This window comes from Apium graveolens, chromosome 3, assembly GCF_009905375.1.
Source record: "Apium graveolens cultivar Ventura chromosome 3, ASM990537v1, whole genome shotgun sequence".
In the NCBI taxonomy this organism is placed as follows: Eukaryota; Viridiplantae; Streptophyta; class Magnoliopsida; order Apiales; family Apiaceae; genus Apium; species Apium graveolens.
In genome coordinates, this window is record NC_133649.1 from 76,004,138 (window position 1) to 76,028,614 (window position 24,477).

A 24,477-nucleotide genomic window follows, 5' to 3' on the forward strand; every position below is an offset into this window, starting at 1 on the left:
TGGCTTCAAGTCTTGCAACAGGAGCATATGTCTCATCAAAATCTATTCCCTCTTGCTGAGAATAGCCTTTAGCAACCAATCTGGCTTTATTCCTTATGATAATGCCATTTTCATCCATCTTGTTTCTGAATACCCATTTTGTGTCAATAGGACTCTTGTTCTTTGGTTTGGGTACCAGCTTCCAAACTTGGTTTCTCTCAAATTGGTTTAGCTCTTCCTGCATAGCTAATATCCAATCTGGATCCAATAAGGCTTCTTCCACTTTCTTAGGTTCCTCCTGAGATAGAAAACTACTATACAGACATTCATCTTGAGTAGCTCTTCTTGTTTGCACTTTAGATGATGCATCACCAATGATCAGTTCAAAGGGATGATTCTTGGTCCATTTCCTTTGAAGTGGAAGATGTGCTCTAGATGAGGTGGCCTCAGTATTGTCATGATGTGAGACAGAGTGTTGACTAGTTGAAACTCCCCCTGAGTTGTTGGTCCTTTGCAGGGAACTTGGAGTTCTATCAACTGATGATGTAAATCGATTATCCGTTGATAAACTATGATCAACGGATGCTTCATTTAGTACTTCAACGGATGATACACCATGTCTTTCAACAGATACTGCATTGCCTCTATCAACGGATGCAGTATTTTGTGCATTATCCAAGGGCATGTTTTGAATCCCTTTTGAAGTGTTATCTCCATCAGTCTCCTCTTCACTATCATCACAATATATCTCAATGTTGTCAAATTTGAGTCTCTCATATTGTCCCTCATCTGTTAGTCCATCAATCTTTTTATCATCAAACACAACATGCACAGATTCCATAACAATGTTGGTTCTTAGATTGTAGACCCTATAAGATTTTCCAGCTGAATAACCAACAAATATCCCTTCATCAGCCTTTGTATCAAACTTCCCTTTATGGTCAGATTGATTCCTTAGTATAAAGCATTTACATCCAAAGACATGAAGAAAGTTTAGAGTTGGTTTTCTTCTCTTGAACAACTGATAAGGAGTCATGCCTTTAGCTTGATTGATCAAAGAGATATTTTGAGTGAAACAGGCACAATTAACAGCTTCAGCCCAGAAATATGTTGGTAACTTTGATTCTTCAAGCATTGTTCTGGCAGCCTCAATTAAAGATCTGTTCTTTCTTTCAACTACCCCATTTTGCTGAGGTGTTCTTGGAGCTGAGAACTCATGCATGATTCCATTTTCTTCACAGAACAGCCTCATTAATAAATTCTTGAACTCAGTTCCATTGTCACTCCTGATATTTCTAACCTTCAGGTCAGGATGATTATTGACTTGCCTGATGTGATTGATAACGATTTCACTTGCTTCATTCTTTGATCCAAGAAAATAGACCCATGAAAACTTTGAGAAATCATCTACAATCACTAAGCAATATCTTTTTCTTGCAATTGACAATACATTGACTGGTCCAAATAAATCCATATGTAGCAGCTGTAATGGTTCATCAATTGTTGTTTCAAGCTTCTTTTTGAATGATGCTTTCCTTTGTTTGCCTTTCTGGCAAGCATCACACAAACCATCCCTTGAGAATTCAACAAGAGGAATTCCTCTTACTATGTCCTTTTTGACTAGATCATTCATTGTCTTGAAATTCAAATGGGATAGCTTCTTGTGCCATAGCCAACTCTCAACTGAACTTGCTTTGCTGAAGAGACAAGTAATAGATTCTGCATTTGCAGAGTTGAAGTCAGCTAAGTACACATTTCCTTTTCTAACTCCAGTTAGAACCACTTTGTTGTCTTTCTTACTAGTGACAACACAGGCTTCAGAATTGAAGGAAATTGTATTCCCTTTATCACATAGTTGACTGATGCTCAGTAAGTTATGTTTGAGACCATCAACTAATGCAACTTCATCAATGATGACATTCCTTGTTGAAATCAAGCCATATCCCATAGTAAACCCTTTGCTGTCATCTCCAAAGGTTATGCTAGGGCCAGCTCTTTCCTTAAACTCTGTGAGCAGGGAGAAATCTCCTGTCATGTGTCTTGAACAGCCACTGTCCAAGTACCATAGATTTCTTCTATTTCCCTGCACACCATAAAATCAATCAATTTGATTTTGGTACCCAAGTTTCCTTGGGTCCATTCTTGTTAGCCTTTCTCCTAGACTTCATTCCTCCTGCATCTCTAGACTTAGGTAACTTTGAGTCAACCTTGGTCTTGGATGTAGTTGGTTGAGGTGTAGGGTTAGTCACAGAATCATTTAGCACATTTGGAATATGATAAGGCATGGATTGTGCATACATGTTATTCCACATAGGCATATTGTATGGCATTTGAGGCATACTAAATGCAGCAAGAAAAGGATTGTTAAAATATGGCATGTTTGCAAAATGTGCATAAGGATTCTGTTGAGACATAGTAGGCATAGCATGTAGAGATGATGCAGACATGTTAGGCATGGAAGAGGGTACAGTTATGGGGGTTTTCTTAATAGATTTGCAATTAGCAGATAGATGATTAACACTACTACAATGCACACAGCTTTTTCTAGGAGCATACCTATCAGGTGTGTAATTGTTATGTTTGTTAACACCTACCTTCCCATTTCTGTTAGATTTTCTTTTAGTTTCCTTTTTATCCTCAACCATCTTGAGCCTATTATTTAACTGTTCTAAGGTCATGTGCCCTATATTTACCTTACTGACATCTTTGGATGTGCTTGCTTCTTCTTTAACAAAGTTCTTGGAAGTTGAACCAAACTTTTTGTTGAGTTTCTTTAGATTTTCACTATTAGAAACATCTGCCTGTTTTAATTGAGGAACCTTCAACGGATGCTCATTTTCTTCCTTCAACGGATAACCTTCATCATCCGTTGATTCCACATCCGTTGACAGCCCATCAATTAATTCCAGTTTCTTTTTGTTTTTATCCCAGGCAGTTTCACAGAATGATTCAATTCCTTGGACCTTGGCAATTTGAGCACTAACATCCCTAGATGTTTTCCAGGCTTTAATCACCTCTTGCTCTCTCTTTAATTGATTAGAAAGTATTTCTACTTTCTTAATAGATTCAGCTAGTTCATTCTCAACAGATATACAATGCAGCTTGGTTTTCTCTAGGTCAATCAACTTATCTTCTAACATAGCATTTCTATTACTTAAAAACAGATTGTTCTCTTTAATCCTACTATTTTCTTTAGCAAGAGATTTAAGAGACACACGCAAATGATACAATTCAGTAGACATGTCATTAAAAGCATCATTGCACTCTTCTTTAGTAAGTTGTGTTACATCAGTAGTGATTACCTGAGTTGTTACCTGATTGCTTGATGAGCTAACTTCATTTTCCTCAGAATCAGCCATGAGAGCTAAGTTGACATACTCCACATCTTCATTCTCTTCCTCTCCATCAGCTGCCCAATCTTTTTCTTGAGTAATGAAAGCCCTTTCCTTTTGCTTGAGCAGATCAAAATATTTCTTCTTGTAATCTACTTGGTCAAATTTCTTCTTTTCAGAAGTTGGCTTTCTGCACTCACTTGCAAAGTGTCCACTTATACCACAATTGAAACACTTGAACTTTGATTTGTCCACCATGTTCTTATGAGATTTAGTGGCTCTAGTGTTTTTCTTAAACTTCATCTTTGCAAATCTCCTGGACAGAAATGCAAGATGCTCATCAACACTATCAGAGTCATCTTGACTGGAGTTGTCTTCATTCTCAGCAACTTGCTCTTTTCCTTTGCTTGATTCCTGATATCTTGTACCATCTTTGGAGTTTGATGTAGATCTCACAGTTTCTTGTCTGCATTCCCTCTCATTTTCAGCTACCAATGCAACTGAACTTCCTTTCTTTCTCCCCTTCTCCAATACCTCATCCTGTTCCAACTCTAGTTCATAAGTCTTCAAGATTCCATATAATCTTTCAAGAGTGAAGTCCTTATAATCCTGAGAGTTTCTTAAGGAGACAGTCATGGGTTTCCATTCCTTTGGCAAGGATCTTAAGAATTTAAGATTTGAATCCTTCACCTGGTACACTCTACCATACAGCTTCAATCCATTCAACAGCTTTTGGAATCTGTTAAATGTGTCATTTAAAGATTCATTTTCTTCAAAATGAAAATACTCATACTGTTGAATGAGAAGCTGCATCTTGTTCTCTTTTACTTGTTCTGTACCTTCACACAGCAGCTGAACTGTGTCCCAAACCTCTTTGGCAGTTGAGCAATTTATCACATTATCAAACATATCCTTGTCAAGACCATTAAACAAAATGTTCATAGCCTTCTTATCCTTGTGGACTTCTTCTGTGTCTTCCATAGTCCATTCTGCTCTAGGTTTTGGAATGGATTGACCAACAGCAATTGTGGCCGTAGCAACTGTGGCTACTTTGTGGGGAATGTGAGGACCATTCTCAATACAGTTTACATAACCTTCATCTTGGGAGAGTAGATGAAGGTGCATTTTCACCTTCCAGTGGTGATAACTGTCTCTGTCAAGAACTGGGATTTTTACTCCAATATCCTTCTTACTCATCTTTGTTAGATTCCAAGATCTTTAAACTCTTTGTTTGTCAAGAGCCTGCTCTGATACCAATTGTTATTTCTAGAGAACTAACAATGAGATTTACAGAAGGGGGGTTGAATGTAAATCTCAAAACTTTTTCAAGTTTTGAGCAGTTTATAAAGACTGTGTGTTCAAGATGAACAAGTGTGTGAATTGCTTTAAGCTGATACAGACAGATATATATTCAAACACAAATGTAAAGAACACAATAAACCTTTAAAAACTTTTCTGGTGGATTTGTTGTTCCACCAGAGATGGTATTTCAGAAATTCTGTGATCTAAGAATTTGATCACAGCTGCATCCTAGTACAAACTAGATAATTTTTCTCTCAAGATTTTTCTAAACAGCTCTGGAAAAATTCATATCTAATTACTAGCTACTACTTGGTTTATATATAACCAAGTTTACAAGTGAAGACAAGGATATATAAAATAATAAAGTAAAATCTCCACTTGTTTCTTCTCCAGTTTACTCCAGTACTTTGTTGACTTAATGACTCTTTATACTAGAGTAGAACGGCTGCTTTTTCTGATGTTCCTGAAATTAGGCTGCCACATTTCAGTTATCTCTGTTCACCCACGTGCCTCTGTTTGTAGGTACAACTACCACTTATCAACGGTTAATCAACAGAATATCCGTTGAAGCTTTCATCCGTTGATTCACTCATCCGTTGAAGGATGTTATCCGTTGAAGCTTTAGAGACATCCGTTAAAGCTTAGCTTCTCATTCCGTTGAAGGTCTTTAAGTCATCCGTTGATACCACTTCATTTATACAAAATTACAAGGCATGAAATATTTACAATTGGCCTTCCTATCTGCATATCTTCTAGTAGTCAACATGACTCATAGTTTCTCTCAACTTCTAAGAATTACATCTTAAATACAGAGACTGAAATATGCTACAACACTAGACTTATTTCTAAGTAAAGCTACACCATCAACGGATAGCCAAAGTGGTCTTATCCGTTGAGGCTACAGACACTGAATTTCTACTTAAGTGTTTTGTTAAACATATCATCAAACTAATGCACATATATTCCTAACAGTGTATAATCCTAAACACGCATGCACACGGACTTTTCACCAGAAACAGATAAATTCAAGATGGATAGCTAACTATTATGAGGATGATATCAGAATGAATCCCACATGGCCCTTAGCCTCATTCCTACAGAAGGTGGTAAATGATTGGAACTGTCATGTTTCCATTTTTGCAATAGGCAGGGCAAAGAAGAAGGCATTAGAGAAAATTAATGGGAAACATATTGATCAGTATGGGAAGTTGTGGGAGTATGGTAATGAGCTGCTGAAAGTCATGCCTGATAGCACTATCAAATTGATGACTGAAGAACATGAGGTGAGTGATGGTAGGAAGAGATTTAAGAGATTTTACATTTGTCTTGGGCCATTAAAAAGGGGATTTAGGGCTAGATGTAGGCCTCCCCTGGGTTTGGATGGTTGTCACTTGAAAGGGCCATATGGGGGCCAATTACTAGCTACCATAGGTACAGATGCCAATGATGGCATGTACCCCCTAGCTTGGGCCATAGTAGAAGCTGAAAATTCTGACAGTTGGAACTGGTTTTTGATGAATGTTAAAGAAGATTTGAATATAGAAAATGATGGAGGATGGGCATTCATATCAGATAGGCCAAAGGTAATTGCTTTAATCTTGTCTCAACTATACATGTACCATAGTTTCATTAATTGTGCACCTTCTAATACTATTTTTGCAGGGTCTGATTAATGCACTTGAAGCTGTTTTCCCCAATGTTGAGCACAGATTTTGTGTGATGCATCTATATAGGAATATGTGGAAAGACCACAAAGGAATTGGAGTTAGAATATTGTTGTGGTTGGCAACTAGGGCCACCACTGACTATTCTTTTAATAAACACATGGAGGAGCTAAAGAAGGTATACATAATCTATATTGTCTTTACTGTCTGCCTTATCTATAACACATCTGATATGTTGTTGATATGGGTAGCTGTCAAAAAAATGTTATGACTGGTTAGCTGAGAAACCAAGAAGCCAATGGAGTAGGAGTGCTTTCAGAGCAATATGCAAGAGTGACATTTTTGTCAACAACCACTGTGAAGTCTTCAACAGTAGCATCACAAAGTATAGGGATCTTCTTATAATATCAATGTTGAAAGCAATTCACAAAGATGTGATGAGGAGGATACAACAAAGGAGGGACAAAATGCAAAACAACTATGCTCTGAACCCCATATGTCCTAATGCTATGAGGAGGCTGAATAAGTAAGTACTTTTATCCTAATTACAGTGTTCTCTGTGTGTATTTTTAAGTGACTTATATAGGTAAAATAACTATTTGTATGTAGGGCAATTGATCAAAGCAAAGGATGCCATGTTTTATGGAGTGGTGGTGCAAGATACTTGGTCACCTTGACAACTGGAGGTTATGAGATGGTGGTTGACTTGGAGGCACATAAATGTGCTTGTAAGAAATGGGAATTATCAGGTATCCCATGCTACCATGCTTGTGCATGCATAGCATGTAGTAAAAAAGGTTATGAACCATTTATTCATCAATGTTTTACTAAAGACCTCTTCTTGGAATGCTACAAATATATTGTTGAGCCTATCTGTGGTGAAGAGGAATGGACAGAGACCCCATATCCTAAACCTCTTCCACCAGAGGTCAAGCCTCAAACAGGTAGGCCTAAAAAGAAAAGGAGCAAGAAAAATGATGTGGTTGGTGTTGATGCAACTAGGTTGAAAAGGTAAAATACAACTGTTAAGTGCACCTATTGCACTGAGTATGGACATAATACAAGAACTTGTCCAGCAAAGGTAAATACCAAACCTTTTTGTGAATAATTTGGTAAACACACACATGTAGTGCTAATGACTGTTTATCCATGTGTGTTAGGCTTCAGACATTGCAAATGGATATGAAAAGACAGTTAAGACAAGGAAGGAGTACATCCCCAAGAAGAAGGCACCAGAGGCACCCACAACTGGACAAACTGATATTCCTCCTGTGTAGAATCCTATTCCTCATGAAGCTAGAAATGTGACTCAGACTGACATATCAGTTCATGAGGTGCAAGGAAGAAGGACATCACCAAGAAAGATAGTGAGAGTAAGGCAGAAGTACACCCCAAAGAAGAAGGCACCTAAAACACAAACAAATGTTCCTCCTGTGCAAGATCCAATGCAGTCCAAATCAATTCCAGAAGTTGGTGGTGGATCCTGTGAGGGTACCCAAGGTGGTGTATTCAAGACAAAGAAATGTCAACAAAAGTCAACAAACACTCCTCTTGGAATTCAGCCCAAGACAGTGAGCACCAGGAACAATGTTACAACCACTACCTATGAAAATATTCAGGCCAGGAGAAGAGAAATGCAGTCCAAACTTAAGGACAATCCAGTTTGGAAGATTTAGAATTGTCATGACTTCTTTACTATGAAAGTGTGTCTGTGGTTTTTTTATGCTCTTGGACTATTTATGCCTTACTTTTAGATGTAATCTGATGACTATTTATGCCTTACTTTTGGATGTAATTGGTATGTGTTAAGACAGTTGACATTACATCATGTAATGACACAAGACAATGGTTATGTCAAGGCACTTGATTACTTATGCATTTGATTTTGTATACCATTACTGTAGTGACTTCTTATTGCTCATACTGGTATATGGCTAGTGAAATGAAATGAACAATACACAAGATTTTTCAGGAAACACAACCACCACTACATTCTTTCACTTAGATTTGTTCACAATAACAATGATCATAGTACAAAACAAACTGATTGCATAGAAAATCAAACTAAAACACTTAAGCAAACTAAACATAGGTCTACCCCTCTACTCGTCGATTGAGTCGTAATCTTCCTCGTCCACACTGACTTGTCCCAATGACTGCAGCACCATGTTCATCATGAGAGAGAAAAGGACAAACATTGCAATGACTGTAAATTCTTCCTTCCTCTTCAGCTTATCCAACTGAGCTTGGTGCCTTGCAACCATTCGATCCATCCTCCGCCTGAGCTTGTCGATCGCATCAACATTTATTTGTTGTAGCTCTTCAATCACCTCTACTGCTCGAGCACTAAGTGGTGGGTCGATCCACTTGTGATACCCACAATTATCATCTCCACATTCTCTGAACCTCCTGCCTGCATTTACTCCAAACCAACGAGTCTTCACGACACTCATTCGGTAACAATCACACATAACATCGAGCAAGTCTTCACCAGCAACAACATTGGAGGAGGCCATTGTGATGCTCACTTTCTAATTAGGGTTTAGAATTCGGTATATACATGTAATTGGGGTAAAAGGCGTGTATATATAACTGATGTAGCCGTTGTAATAAGGATATGACAATCATACCCCTGCAAAAAGAGACGGAGTTAGTGGAAGTTAACGGAATCACGCAAACTGTAAAAATTTTATTACTGCGGTATTTCAAGTGAGAGATAGTGAAAGTTAGTATTACAAGTGGTCTGACACCCAAAATGTAAGTACATAAAGTGCATTTTACTCTAATATTAAAACTAACATAAGTTAAAGGAGGCCCAAATAGTCTAGCACAGTGGTGCGGTGTGCTTTTGAGCTATGCATGTTGGCCCTGCTGGGTGTTCGAATCCCTTAGAAATAATAAAATCCAAAAACTGTATTGCTGCTAAATCTATCTATCTATCTCTACTATTATAGTAGCGTAAAACTCGTGTGATACCCGAATTGTTTTTAATATTATATAATTTTTAAATTTAATTTTAAGTGAAAATTTTAAGCTCTAAAATTTATTTTATTAGAAATTTTTAATAATATAATTTGATAATAATTTTAAATATACACGTGTATAATTTAGTGATATTTTAGTTAAAAAAAGATTATTTTTTATGGAAAAAAAGACTAATTTAAAGATATTATTTTACTCATATTTATTGGTGTGTTTATGTAATATATTTATATTTGAATTAAAAAGTAAATTTTAGCTCGCATCAATAATATACGAATTATCTAATACCGACCACATCCAACTAATTATATTCAGATTTATTTTAATGTTACTTTGTTTAATTTTGGCCTAGAAAAATACTATACGTTATTTTGTTTTAGCCCCATGCCCGTTATATCAACCAGCTAATTATATTTAATTTATTTTTAATTACATTTTAGTTATGGGTGAATATTATTTTGTTTTAAACCAAATAAATAATATGTTTTATTTTAGCATGATCGGCATTATATCATCCAACTTATTACATTTCAAATTTTATTTTTATTTTAGCCTGCTTCAGTAAATATTTTATTAGCTTGATTGGTAATATTTATTATTTTGTTTTAGCATGAAATAGTAAATCTTGGTTTTAGTTTTAGACCCGTTATATCAACCCAATCTAGCTAATTATATTTAGTTTTTTTGTTTAATTTTATTTTAGCCCGGGGTAAATAGGTAAATATTATTTTCTCTTAAACCGAATGGATAATATATTTAGTTTTCTTTTAGCCTGATGACATAAAATAAGCTAAAAGATTTTTCTTTCAATTTTTTTTTGTTTTGGCCGTTTATTATTTTATTTTAGTCTGATGACATTATATCGAACAAATGAATTCCCTTTCAAATTTTTATTGGTCTTTATTATTTTGTTTTAGTCCGATAATGATAATCCAACTAACTGTATGTAGTCTATTTTTAATTTGTGTTTTAGACTGAATCAATTGTACAATTTTGTTTAGCCCGGCCCGGGTGAATATTATATATTATTTTGTTTAAACAAAGTTCATTAGACATATTATAATTCTATTTGTATTTATATAATTCTATTGTAAATATTAATCTATTTATAAGAGGTGTTTTATTTTAAATACTGCTATAATTACGGTGACCAGACCGACTACCAACCAAACTTTCCTTGTTTTGTCTTAATATAATAGTATAGATTAAAGACGAAATATTAAAGGTTTGGTTGTTGGTCATTGATTACTAATCCAGAGTCGTCAAATCAAATCGACAAGAACCGTTAGATTTATTCTTAAAAAATAGTATTATTTAAGAGGTATAGGGTTCGAATACTGCCAACAACATATTAAAATTAAAAAAAATTATATTCTTTAAGAGATATAAGGTTCGAATCCTTTTAGCAACATATCAAAATTAAAATTTACAATATATAGTGATAAAAATAATTGTGCATCGCACGGGTTATATACTAGTACTATTATATTAAAAATGGAACAATGAAAGTTTGGTTGCTAGTCGGTCAAGTCACCGTAACTATAGTAATATTTAAAATAAAAAACTCTTATATATAGATAAATATTCAGTTTAGCTGGTAGTTGGTCTGGTCACCGTAATTATAAGTAATATTTTTTTATCGTAGGGAACCCGCAGCCGCTACCCTTCGGGTGCGCACTGGCTAAACCCCTCAGACTCACGCAATAAAATTAAAATATGTCTAATGGTTTCCGTTAAAACAAAATAATATATAAAATTCACCTGGCCGGGCAAAACAAAATTAAACTATTGATCCAATTTTAAATAAAAAATTAAAAAAAACTACATATATTTAGTTGAATTTGAAGAATCAAGCTAAAATAAAATAATAAATATTATTGATCCCAATAAAAATATTATATTAGTGGACCGAATTATAACAAACTAAAAATTTGAAAGAAAATTCATGGAGTTGATATAATGTCATCGAATTAAAATAAAATAATATATATTATCCATTCGGTCTAAAATAAAATAATTATCACCTTGGGCTAAAATAAAATTAAACAAAATAGTAAGTATAATTAGATGGATTTGGTCGATATAACGAGGCTTAAGCTACCATAATTTTTTGTCATTGACACGCAAAATTTTATCATTTATGCGGGTTTAAACATATTAAACTAACATAAATAAGAATATAGTTAGTTGGAAGACTAACGACAATTCGTATAGTATTGATCTCGGTTAAAATTTACCTTTAAATTAAATATAATAATTTTTCTTTAATACACCTATAAATATCAATAAAAATATAAATTTCAATCATTGTATTATTTTTAAAATTGTAGTATCATTAACTTATACACCGATGTGTATATTAAACAATATTATCAAATCATATTATTAAAATTTCAAATAAATAAGTTTCATAACTTCAAATTAAATTCCAAAATATTATGTAATATTAAATATAATTTGTGCATTCTCACGGGCTTTAGGCTAGTTAATATATAAAACCAACTTGCCAAATATATATATATATATATCAAATCAAATTAAAAAAAAATATGATATATCTTAGAGCAAGAAGCCAATTCCCCTGCCCTAAAATAGTAGAGAAATTGTTTCCGTGAATACTCCCGAGTTAATACACTACAATTTTAAGGACTAGGAAATTTATGACTATTTTGTGTTGTATTAAATGAAATATTATGTATTTTATTACAATGTAAATTATGGTTGGTCATAAATTTTACCTGTTGTGTGTTTTATATGTTCTTTACGACTTCGGGTATTTGTTGTGCAAGACATGCCCGTACCTTAACAAGACTAAGTCAAATTGACAAACCTAAGTAAGTTGTATTGTAATCTTAATTTGTATTATGTACTTGTAACACTTAAAATCTGTAAAAATGTCAAAGGAGCAGACTGGAGTATTTTTTTTTATAAACAATGTCAAGCCCAAGAATTATATCTGGAAGAAGATTAAGAAGATCATGCCTTAGAAGAATTATGAAGAAGTTTGGAATTAAATAAATCTGTTTTGGGAAAAATGTTCTAAGTCAAGATCTCTACAAGTCACATATTTAGTGTTATAGAGAAGTCATTCGAGAACTCCAGAATGACTTATAGAGAACTCAGAAAAGCTACTAGAGAACTCAAAGATATCGACAAGCCAAATTGAAGCCATGAAGATTGGAGATATTGACAAGTCATTTCTTCACTAGAGAACTCAGAGTTATCGATAAGTCAACATTCATTAGAGAACTCTGAGTTATCGATAAGTCAAATTCCACTAGAGAATTCAGAGATATAGGTAAGTCAAAATTCACTAGAGAACTCTGAGATATCGACAAATCAAATTTGACTAGAGAACTCTAAGTTATCGACAAGTCAATAAGTCACTAGAGAACTCAGAGATATCGATAAGTCAAAGTGAAGATATGAAGACTAGATATCTCGATAAGCCAAATTCTCTTATAGAGAACTCAGAGACCTCTACAAGTCAAATTAACTATGGAGTATTAGAGATCTCGATAAGCTATTATACTTATCGAGATATCAAGTTCTCTATAGACCAAACTGAAGATCTCGAGGTAAAATCTCAAAGTACAAAATTGCAGATCAGTTCAATATTCCAGGTTAACAATCAACAAACAATCCAACCATTTGGATTGACAAGTCTACAAAAAGCAGCTTGAAGAGTGTGCAAGATCAATGGTAAAGATTAACTGACAAAGGACGATCAAAGTTAACACAGTGTACAAAGATTTGCTAAGCCAGAAATGGAAGATACACTTTTCCTAAAATGGAAATGACAAGTGACAATTTACTAAAGTAAAAAGTGTTGTGTATATGTTGTGAACTTGATGATTTCATTAACAAAACACCTTGGTAGATTTTACTTAGTGAAAAATGTAGCACTCGACGTATAAGGATTATAGTCCCGACGAATGACTCAATATAGTCCCGACAGATGATGATTTATTATCCATCGAGTGAGTAGCTTATATAACAATAAGTCTGTAGCACATTTCTACATACACATTGTTTAGATTCTGTAAGTAGTACTCAAGTCCTGTTGACTTTAACTAGATATGCAGAATATGTTGATTAATTATACATAGATGATGTCTTGTAATCCTGCATAAATGAAATGAAGTCAAGTGCCAGATTGCTACCCGACAGATGAACAACAATGCCATTCGACGGATGATCAACTAGACAACCCGATGGATGATCACGAACCCGATGGATGATCATGAATCCAACGGATAAAGAATTCAAACATCTGTTGACAGTGACAACACAGTCACATGCGTCGAGTGTATGTAAATGGAATGTGAAAGCCTATTCAACTGGGTTTTAGAGAACAAAGAAGCATTGCCATTTCCATGCTATTATGAAGATATTCAAAGATGCTGGAATAGCGTAATGAAGTAGCACAGTATTAGACTTGATAGTTTTTGTTTTATTATCTTTTCTTATTGCTTTGTAATCTTGGTGATATATAAACCAAGAAGCAGCAAATAGAATAACTAACTAAGCAACCAAGGAGAGAAATTTTTGTAAGCTGAATTCTTAGCATTTCTCTGCATTCTTAGTTGTTCAACACTTGTAAGCAGCAGTGAGCTTTTTGCTACACAGAGTTCTCTCGATATATATTATATATCTCTGGTGGATACATTCAAATCCACCAGAAAGTTTTTAAAGACTTGCGTTTTTAATTACTTGTGTTTTGATTCATTTGAAGTTATTATTCCGCACTCTGCAAATCAATTCACACTGATATATATATTTAAATTATAACAATTTTATTTAAGAAAAAGTTTCAAGAATTCCATTCAACCCCCCTTCTGTAATTCTTGTTGAATTGTTAAGGGACTAACAATTGGTATCAAAGCAAGCTCTTGATAAATAAAGAGTTTAAAAATTAACAAAACAGCAAGATGAACAAGAAGGATGTTGGAGTCAAGATTCCTTTTCTGGATAAAGATAATTACCACCACTGGAAGGTAAAGATGCATCTTCATTTACTTTCTCAAGATGAGGCCTATGTAGATTGCATAGAAAGAGGTCCTCATGTACCAATGAGAGCTGCAACTGGAAATGAGCCATATGTCCCCAAGCCAAGGCATGAATGGTCTGATCCTGATATTGAACAAGTTACGAAAGATAAGAAGGCTATGAATATCCTGTTCAATGGAGTTGATGATGATATGTTTGACAACATCATCAATTGCAAAACTGCCAAGGATGTTTGGGACACTATAGAAATTATCTGTGATGGCACTGAGCAAGTTAGAGAAAATAAGATGCAGCTGCTGATTCAGCAATATGAGCATTTTCATAGTGAAGAAAGTGAGTCTCTCACTGACATTTTTAGTAGGTTTCAAAAACTACTAAATGCTCTAAAGCTGCATGGAAGGGTCTATCAGACAAAAGACTCCAATATGAAATTTCTTAGATCTCTTCCAAAGGAATGGAAACCAATGACAGTCTCATTAAGAAACTCTCAAGATTATAAGGAGTTTACTTTGGAGAGACTGTATGGCATCCTGAAGACTTATGAGCTTGAAATAGAGCAAGATGGGAGGATGGAGAGAGGAAAGAAGAAAGGAGGATCCATTGCACTAGTTGTTGAGTTAGAAAAAGAGAAGGAGATGAAGATGGAAGCTGTTGAATCAACTTCAAAGGTCTGTGAAAACAAGGGCAAGGGGCTGGTAGCGGAAAATGAAGATTCTTTGAGCCAAGATGACATGGAAGATATTGATGAATATCTAGCATTTCTTTCCAGAAGATTTACCAAGCTCAAGTTCAAGAAGAACTTTGGAGCAGCCAAGCCAAATAGAAACATGGTGGATAAATCAAAATTCAAATGTTTCAAATGTGGCTTGGCAGGGCAATTTGCCAGTGAGTATAGAAAGTCATATTCCAACAAAAAGAAGTTTGAGCATGTGGATTATAAACAGAAATACTTTGAGTTGCTCAAACAAAAGGAAAGGGCTTTCATTACACAGGTTAATGACTGGGTAGCAGATGGTCTGGATGAAGATGAAGATGTCAGATATGTCAATCTAGCCCTAATGGCCAAGTCTGATAAAATAGAGACAAGTTCTTCAAGCAATCAGGTAATTACTACAAACCTTGCATATTTATCTAAAGCTGAGTGTAATGATGCTATAAATGACATGTCTACAGAGTTATATCATTTGCGTGTTACACTTAAGTCTCTTACTAAAGAAAATGCTAAAATCAAAGAAAACAATTTGTTTTTAAGTGAGAGGAATAATGTGCTAGAGTCTCAGTTCATTGATTTTGAAAAATTAAGAATTGAGTGTAAGATTGCCAAGGAGGAATTAACTGAGTCTTAGAAGAAAGAGAAATTTTGAAGAAGCAGCTTGAACGTGAACATGAGGTGATTTAGGCATGGAAAACATCTAGAGATGTTCATGCTCAAATCACCAAAGTTCAAGGGATCGAGTCCTTTTATGATGCAGCATGGAAAAAGAACAAGGAGATTCTGGATTCCAATTTGGTGGAGGAGTGCTAACAGATCTAGACTCGACGGATGATGAGGGTCATCCGTCGGATAACAAAAAGGGTTATCTGTCAAGTGATGTAAATCCTCATCCGTCGACTGTGAGCAAGCCTATCAGTAAATCCAAACTCGTTAAGTTAAATGGAAAGTATGGATCAGTTTCCAAGAATTTTGTTACAGGAGAATTGAGTCAAGTTAAGAAAGGGAAAAAGGCTAATGTTGGTCATATGACTGTCAAGCAATTGAGTGACAGACTTGAAAAGATTGAGGTTAAAACAGAGGCTAAAAAGAAAAATAATAAAAATGGTAAAGTAGGAATTAACAAACACAATAACTACATACCTGATAAATATGCCCTAAGAAAAATATGTGTCAAGTGTGGAAGTATAAATCATTTGTCTGTTAATTGCAAATCTGCCATGCATACTTCCATACCTATGCCACCTCACTTTCCCAACATGAATGCCATACCTCCTATGCCTATGAATGTTATGTCTACACAGAATATGAATGCACAGTTTGCTAATATGCCATTTGCACCTAATCCTTATTATGCTGCATTTAGTATGCCACAAATGCCATTTAGCATGCCTTACTGGAATAACATGTTTACTAGTAGCATGCTATTCCCTGTTAATCAAAGTATGCATGATAATTCTGTTATGATGAATGGTTTCAAAGGCCCAACTCAAATTACTAAGGATGAATCTGATATCCCCAAGTCAACTGAGATAAAGCCTAAGAAACATAAAAAGAAAGCTAACAAGGCAGGACCCAAGGAAACTTGGGTACCAAAATCAACTTGATTTGATTTTGATGTGTGCAGGGAAATAGAAAGAATCTATGGTACTTGGATAGTGGTTGTTCAAGAAACATGACTGGTGATTCTACCCTACTCACATAGTTCAAGGAGAGAGATGGCCCAAGTATTACTTTTGGAGATGACATCAAGGGCTATACTGTGGAATATGGCTTGACTTCAAAAGACAATGTCATCATTGAGGAGGTTGCCTTAGTGGATGGTCTCAAGCATAATTTGTTGAGTATCAGCCAGCTTTGTGATAAAGGCAATTCAGTAACCTTCAACTCGGAAGCATGTGTTGTTACTAACAAAAGAAGCAACAAAGTGGTTCTCACTAGTGTGAGAAAAGGAAATGTGTACCTAGCTGACTTCAACTCATCTAATGCAGAATCTGTTACTTGTCTTCTCAGCAAAGTAAGTCAGGATGAAAGTTGGTTATGGCACAAGAAGTTATCCAATCTAAACTTCAAGACCATTAATGAGCTAGTAAAGAAAGAACTGGTTAGAGGCATTCCTCTAGTAGAGTTTTCTAAGGATGAATTGTGGGATGCCTGCCAAAAGGGAAAGCAGATTAAAGCATCATTTAGAAAGAAACTTGATTCAACAATTGAAGAACCTTTGCAACTGCTACACATGGATTTTTTTGGACCAGTCAATGTGTTGTCCATCTCAAGGAAAATATTTTGCCTAGTAATTGTAGATGATTTCTCAAAGTTCTCTTGGACATAATTCCTAAAGTCTAAAGATGAGGCTAGTGAAATCATAATCAATCACATAAGGCAAGTCAATAATCATCCTGATTTCAAAGTTAGAAGAATCAGGAGTGACAATGGAACTGAGTTCAAGAATTCTGTCATGAGAGCATTTTGTGAAGAAAATGGAATTTTGCATGTATTTTCAGCAGCAAGAACTCCACAACAGAATGGAGTAGTGGAAAGGAAGAACATATCACTTATTGAAGCTGCCAGGACAATGCTTGAAGAATCTAAATTGCCAACATATTTCTGGGCTGAAGCTGTAAATACTGCATGCTACACTCAGAATATTTCTTTGATCAATCAAGCAAAATGCATGACTCCCTATCAATTGTTCAAGAACAAGAAGCCAACTCTAAATTTTCTTCATGTCTTTGGCTGTAAGTGTTATATCTTGAGAAATCAAACTGATTAGAATGGGAAGTTTGATGCTAAAGCAGATGAAGGAAATTTGTTGGATATATTATTGGTAAAGCATATAGAGTCTACAATCTAAGGACCAACATTGTTGTGGAATCAATACATGTTGTATTTGATGATAAAAAGATTGAAGGGCTGCAAGATGGAGACTACCACGAGAGCCTCAAATTTGACAATGTGGAGATGGTTAGTGATGATAGTGATGATGATGGTGATCAAGAAACAGTATTAAAGGATAATGCAGAAAAATCTACTACCAATGAAGCACAAAATTCAACATCTGTCGAGTTGCAAAATGCTTCATCCGTCGGGAGACAATCTGCCTTATCCGTCGGAAGGCAACCTGAAAGAGATGTGTCCTAAGTCCAATCATGTGTGATGATTTAGGAATAACTTTTATGTAATCTGTTTTGATTTCATTGATATTAATAAAAGACTTGTTTTGGTTTTATTGTGGGCTTTATCTATTTAAGTGTTTAAATAAGATATACCATAGTTTAGAGTAAAGCTTTTTATGGATTATGATGAGATCATAATAATGAGACCTAAAAAGATGATAACTCTGAACTTAAATATTTCCTGGTCGTAGGATTACTAACCGGTAATTAGTAATCCGCAAAGATCGGTACATACTATGCTTGCTTCATTATGAAGGATGTCTGTTCTTATAGACATTTGTGTGGTGACACTATAGCTACTATGTAGGTGCTTGTTATAGAATAAGTTCACTGAACATGACTCACACAGATGAACAACTGATGGATTCACTCACGTGTCAGCAGATGTTCACAAAGTGATAGTTGTACAAGTATCCTTAGACTTGAGGTCATCATAGTCATCTTGTGTACACTGAACTATACTTTGGTTTAGTTCTTAGTCTCCAGGGACAATAATAAGGGCTCTACTGGGTGTAGGAATTTGTACACGAAGATAATGTATGATTAAATAAAGGATCTACCCCTTCGAGTGAAAGGAAGAGAATGTTCAATGATGATCCACTTATGCTAGTTCAAGAATTTCTGGCCAGAGTGAATGAAATTAGAAAGGAGTTTCTAATTCACATTAATTAGAACTAAGCATAGTGAATGGGAAAGCATATGATTAAATAAGATAGGCTTGACACGAGTTCCATGCCTTGTATTTAATCATGACATTGCAGGGTAGAAGGAATTAATTGTACAGTAACTATTCACTGAATAGGTTCTTGGTATTCTAAGCAATGAATTCGTATTATCCGGATAGTCGCGATATGCTGAGAAGTATCCCTCACGATGTAGAATAAACATGATTATTTATTAATTAATCATATTTAATAAATTAGAGAATTTATATAAATAATGATAAAATAGTTTTATTATTATTTATTTCTACTACCGGCTTAATATTGAACCTACAGGGTCACACCATAAAAGAGAATGATTTAATGGTGGAGGAATTAATTAATAATGGCCGGTAATTATTTATTTGTAATTATTTATTTGTGAAATAAATAATTAATTAGCAAATTTAATAATTGATTAAATGAGATTTAATTAATTATAAAATTAATTAAGAAAAGTTCTTAATATTATTAATTAAGAATTTAATTTTGGAAATTAAATCGAGTGAGAGAATTATTTTTCTAAAGTGTTTAGAAAAGGGATTAATGATTAAAAGGTGTTTTAATTATTAGTTAATTGGTTAATAAGAATAATCAATTAAAGGGTTAATAATAATAATATTTTATGGGAAAATTTTCAGCTGAAAATTTTGCCTATAAATATACTATTATAAACCCTATTTGCCTAAACCAAAATAAAAACCCTAATTCTAAAGTAGAAAAGAGAGGGAGGCAACTAATTCTCTCAACCTCTTCCTCCCTCCATTATTTTGATCCCTTGGTGGATACCGGTGGAGTGCATCACAATTGAGGAGTAGCTGCTAGGGATCTCCGTTCAATCGCTATTAAAGACCTCCATCTTTCCATTAACGTAAAGCTTCTTAAGGTTAACATACTGAACTACGAATTAAATATTATTTTTCGCATGGATCTTGCGGAGGGTTTCGGTTTTTTTTAAGATTTAAATTTACGTTTTCGTTGCATTTATGTGCTAAAAACCCTTCACAACCTGCTTTATCCGTCGGTACTCAAAATTCACCATCCGTCGGGTTATCAAAAGGAGCAGGGAGTCGGGATAGATCACTTACAGAAAGTTCCCCTTTCTCAAATCAAAGATCCACAAACTCAGGGGGAGTTTCTAATAATCAAAACTCAATCACACATCAAGACAACAATGAGGCCTCTTCATCTAGAGCTAATCTACCTCGACAAAGGAATTGGACAAAGGATCACCCCTTTGAGCTTATCATTGGTGATGTTTCTTCTAGAGTTCAAACCAGGAGAGCAACTCAAGAAGAATGTCTATACAACAACTTTCTTTCCAAGGAAGAACCAAAGAAGGTAGAAGAAGCTTTGTTAGATCCTGATTGGATTTTAGCTATGCAGGAGGAGCTAAACCAATTTGAGAGGAATAATGTATGGAAGCTGGTGCCCAAACCTAAAGGAAAGAATCCAATAAACACCAAATGGGTATTCATAAACAAGATGGATGAAAATGGCATAGTAGTCAGGAACAAAGCTAGATTGGTTGCTAAGGGCTATTGTCAACAAGAAGGAATAGATTTTGATGAAACATTTGCTCCTGTTGCAAGACTTGAAGCCATCAGAATCTTCTTAGCCTATACAGCCCATGCCAAATTCAAGGTCTATCAAATGGATGTCAAAAGTGCCTTTCTGAATAGAGATTTGGAGGAGGAAGTATATGTCAGTCAACCTCCTGGTTTTGAAGATCCAAATTTTCCAGAACATGTTATGGACTAAAGCAAGCACCTAGTGCCTGGTATGACACTTTATCAAAGTTCCTTTTGGAAAATCACTTCACAAGAGGTTCTGTAGATAAAACTTTATTCTTTAGAAATGTTAATAGCTCTAACATACTTGCTCAAATTTATGTAGATGATATTATTTTTGTCTCTACAGATGAGAAACTTTGCAAAAAGTTTGCCAAATTGATGCAAAGTAAGTATGAAATGAGTATGATGGGAGAACTAACTTACTTTCTTGGATTGCAAGTTAAACAAGTTAATGATGGAATATTCATGAGTCAAACTAAATATATTTTTGATCTTTTAAAGAAGTTTGATCTAATGGATTGCACATCTGCAAAAACTCCCATGGTTACTGCAACTAAGCTTGAATTAAACACTACTGAAAAGTCTGTGGATATTTCAAGTTATAGGGGATGGTTGCTCACTTCTGTACTTAACAGCAAGTAGGCCAAATGTAATGTTTGCTACATGTTTGTGTGCTAGATTTCAGGCTGACCCTAGAGAATCTCACTTAGTAGCTATTAAGAGAATTTTCAGATTTCTCAAGGGAACACCAAAATTTGGCATTTGGTACCCTAGAGATTATGGTTTTGATTTAACTGGTTACTCTGATGCAGACTATGCAGGTTGTAGAATTGATAGAAAAAGTACAACAAGAACCTGTCAATTTCTAGGAAACAAGCTTGTGTCCTGGTTTAGTAAAAAGCAAAATTCAGTTTCTACTTCTACAGCTGAAGCTGAATATATTGCTGCTGGCAGTTGCTGTGCACATATTTTGTGGATGAAAAATCAATTGCTAGACTATGTTTTGCAAGTTGAAAGGATTCCTATTTTCTGTGATAACACAAGTGCAATTTCCATCATGGAAAATCCCGTATAACATTCAAGGACAAAGCACATAGACATCAAGTACCACTTCATAAGGGAACATGTAATGAATGGTACTGTGGAACTACATTTTGTTCCAAGTGAGAAACAGCTTGCAGATATTTTTACCAAGCCACTGGATGAATCCACCTTCTCAAGGTTGGTAAGTGAGTTAGGTATGCTTAATAATTCTTAAATCCTTATGAGATAATTTGCAAGTTGTAATGTAGCCGGAAATTTAAATTGATTTTTTTTTGTCATGGATGAAACTTTGGCTAAGTCAAAATTTTCATCTCGACGGATGATCTTTATCCATCGAGTTTGATCATCCGTCGGAATACTATTTGCTAATAAAATTCAATTAATTTCTGGAATATTTTATAACTCGACGGATAACAGTTTATCCTCATCCGTCGAATTGTCTTAATCTTAGCCGTTAATTTCCTGAACATTATCCATCGAGTATACTTAAAGTTTGTAAGCATGACACGACGGATAATTGATGGAATTTTTACAGTTTATTTTTAAACGGCTATTTTAGGCAATTTTAATTGGCTACTTTATTTTACTTTATTATTTTTGGTAGTTATTTTTGAGACAGTATAAAAGCCTATTTCATTTCCATTGCTTTTCTTTTATCATTCTCAAATTATCCGCTCCAATTTCTTTCTCTTTCAAAGCACTTACTCTCTCTCTGCAAGCTCTTATTCTCTAACAATGGCGCCTGTTGTGAAGATTATGTCTCAAACTTGGTTCATTTATGAAAAGAATAACTTCACAGCCTTAGTGAACAATGGGATTCAGCATTCTGGTGACTACCACAAAATGATGGATTCTGTGAAGAATTGCAAGCTTAACTATGCCATGCTGGAATCACCCACCATCTTTTGTGAAGTTGTTGAAGAGATGTGGACCACTGCTACATACAACTTAATTGATAAGACCATCACACTCACTATCAAAGGTAATGAATTCTGTATTAATAGTGATATTATTAAAGCATGTTTCAAGATTCCTGATAATAATGTGACATCACCATACAATGACACTGATATAGTTAATATGCTTAATTCCATGAACTATGCTCTTTCTACTTCTAAGTTGAGTGACATTATGAGATTGGGTCTTAGGAAGGAATGGAGTTTCATGTGTGATATAGTGACCACGGTCTTTTCTGGTAAAATCAGTAATTTTGATTCTGTTAATATTTCCATGCTTAACATGCTCTACATGCTAGTTACAAATATGTACTTTAATTTTAGTGACCTTGTTCTGTTTGAGTTGGGTTTTAAATTAGGAGAGTTAAACAAGAGGGGTAAAAGTGTTTATTATGCTAGATTTTTCATGATGTTAGCTAACCACCTCTCTAAGGAAATTGTGCTTGAGAACCCAAACAACAAATTAGATAGTTGGGTTTAAGAGAGAAGGATTATTGCAGATTCGAACAGGGCAAATCATCACAAGGAGGTGCCACTTTTCTATTTCCCTGTAATGGAAGCACCTCAGGTAAGTGAGGTAAGTTCATCTATCCCTACTACTATTCCAACCTCACTAGTTTCTTTGAGTTCTAGTGTAGCTATGGCAACTGTGTCAATGACCCAACAGTTGCCTACCCAAGCTACCAAACCAACAAAAATTTCAAAATCTAAATCAAAGAAAGCCCCCTCTGGTATCTCTCAAAAGATGCCAATTGCAAAATCCACCAAAACCAAAGAGGGGAGTGTGAAGGTGGGCAAGGTAGGTGAGGGAAAGGGTGAACATAAAAGAAGCCCTAAGGATAAGGATGGAGAGTTGAGTGATTCCCAGCCTAGCCACACTGCAGTTTCCCAACAAACTGCAGTGCCTAAAAAGGATAAAAGCTCATTTCTAGTTGCATCCTCCCAAAAGGATGTAACTATTGAACAAAGCTCTCAACCAAGAGCACAGGCCAAGAGGGTAAGGGACACAAGCTCACCCCAAACTTATGCCAGAAAGAAGAAATCCAAAATTCTTGGGGATTCACAGGGTACACACACTGTGCAAACTGGTGCTAAAGACACAGTCACTGCACCTTCACAAATTCAGCTTGATGTGGCTCCAATAAATGTGGAGTCACAACCAAAATCTCTAGTGATAGAAGCACCTCAAACACCAAATTCTCCTACAATTTCTCTGGATGTGGATATGATCAACACATCAATTTCTGATTCCCCTTCTTTAACTTTGTTGGGGAAGCCAAAATCTAATGCAAGTGAGCATCATCTTTTAGATGATTTGTTGGCTCACTTGCCAATTCTTTCAGGAACTGTTGAATCATCAGTGCCCAAAATATCATCAATCAGCACAAAGTCCACAATAGTTTATATTCCAAGTTCATTCATTTCTACTCTCTCGATGGATATTGCTCATCCGTCGAGTATTGACTGTATCTCGACGGATAAGCTTAACAGCAGTTATTCGTCGGATAGCAAAACCATTAACCCGATGGATATTACTCATCCGTCGAGTGTCTCTGCACAGCTACAAACTTCCTTTATTTCTAGTGCAGATGAATTAGTGGTTGTACAGTCACTCTTAGGATTGAGGGCAGAGAGTGCTATGAGTGAGAGTCTGGGTTGCTCCCAGGAAAAAGGAGAGGAAAAGAGTGAGATTATGCAATCCATTTCTTCAGTATTGGCAAAAGAAAGTGAGAGGAGTCCCACCTTAGATGGTGAAGGTGAGGGTGTGAGGGTGGGGAGCCAGGGTGACACCCTGATGCAACAAAAGAGAGAACACGAGAGAAATGCAGGTACATGAGCTATAAGGATGGATGTCATTTCTAGTGAGTCAATGAATGTCCAGGATGCAAACAGGGAGAGACTATCTCAGCAACCTCAAGCTGTTATAGATTCCACCTCCCTTGATGCTGAGGCATTTACTCACCCTGTTCCATCTTATCAACTTCTAGCTAAACAGGGCAATGACAATGCATAAAGGATGCTCAATTTGGTGCATACCACTCAGT

General features: G+C 35.3%; 1 protein-coding gene across 1 annotated transcript; it reads right to left on the reverse strand.

The window, feature by feature from the left end:
* Positions 1-8,379: 8,379 nt before the first annotated feature.
* On the reverse strand, positions 8,380-8,793 carry LOC141714355 (uncharacterized). The gene has a single exon (XM_074517878.1). The coding sequence runs from the start codon at positions 8,791-8,793 to the stop codon at positions 8,380-8,382; it is 414 nt and encodes a 137-aa protein (XP_074373979.1).
* Between the last annotated feature and the right edge of the window lie 15,684 nt (positions 8,794-24,477).

Excerpts from the sequence above, each read along its gene's own strand:
- LOC141714355 (XM_074517878.1), bottom strand. The coding sequence starts at position 8,793 with ATGGCCTCCTCCAATGTTGTTGCTGGTGAAGACTTGCTCGATGTTATG.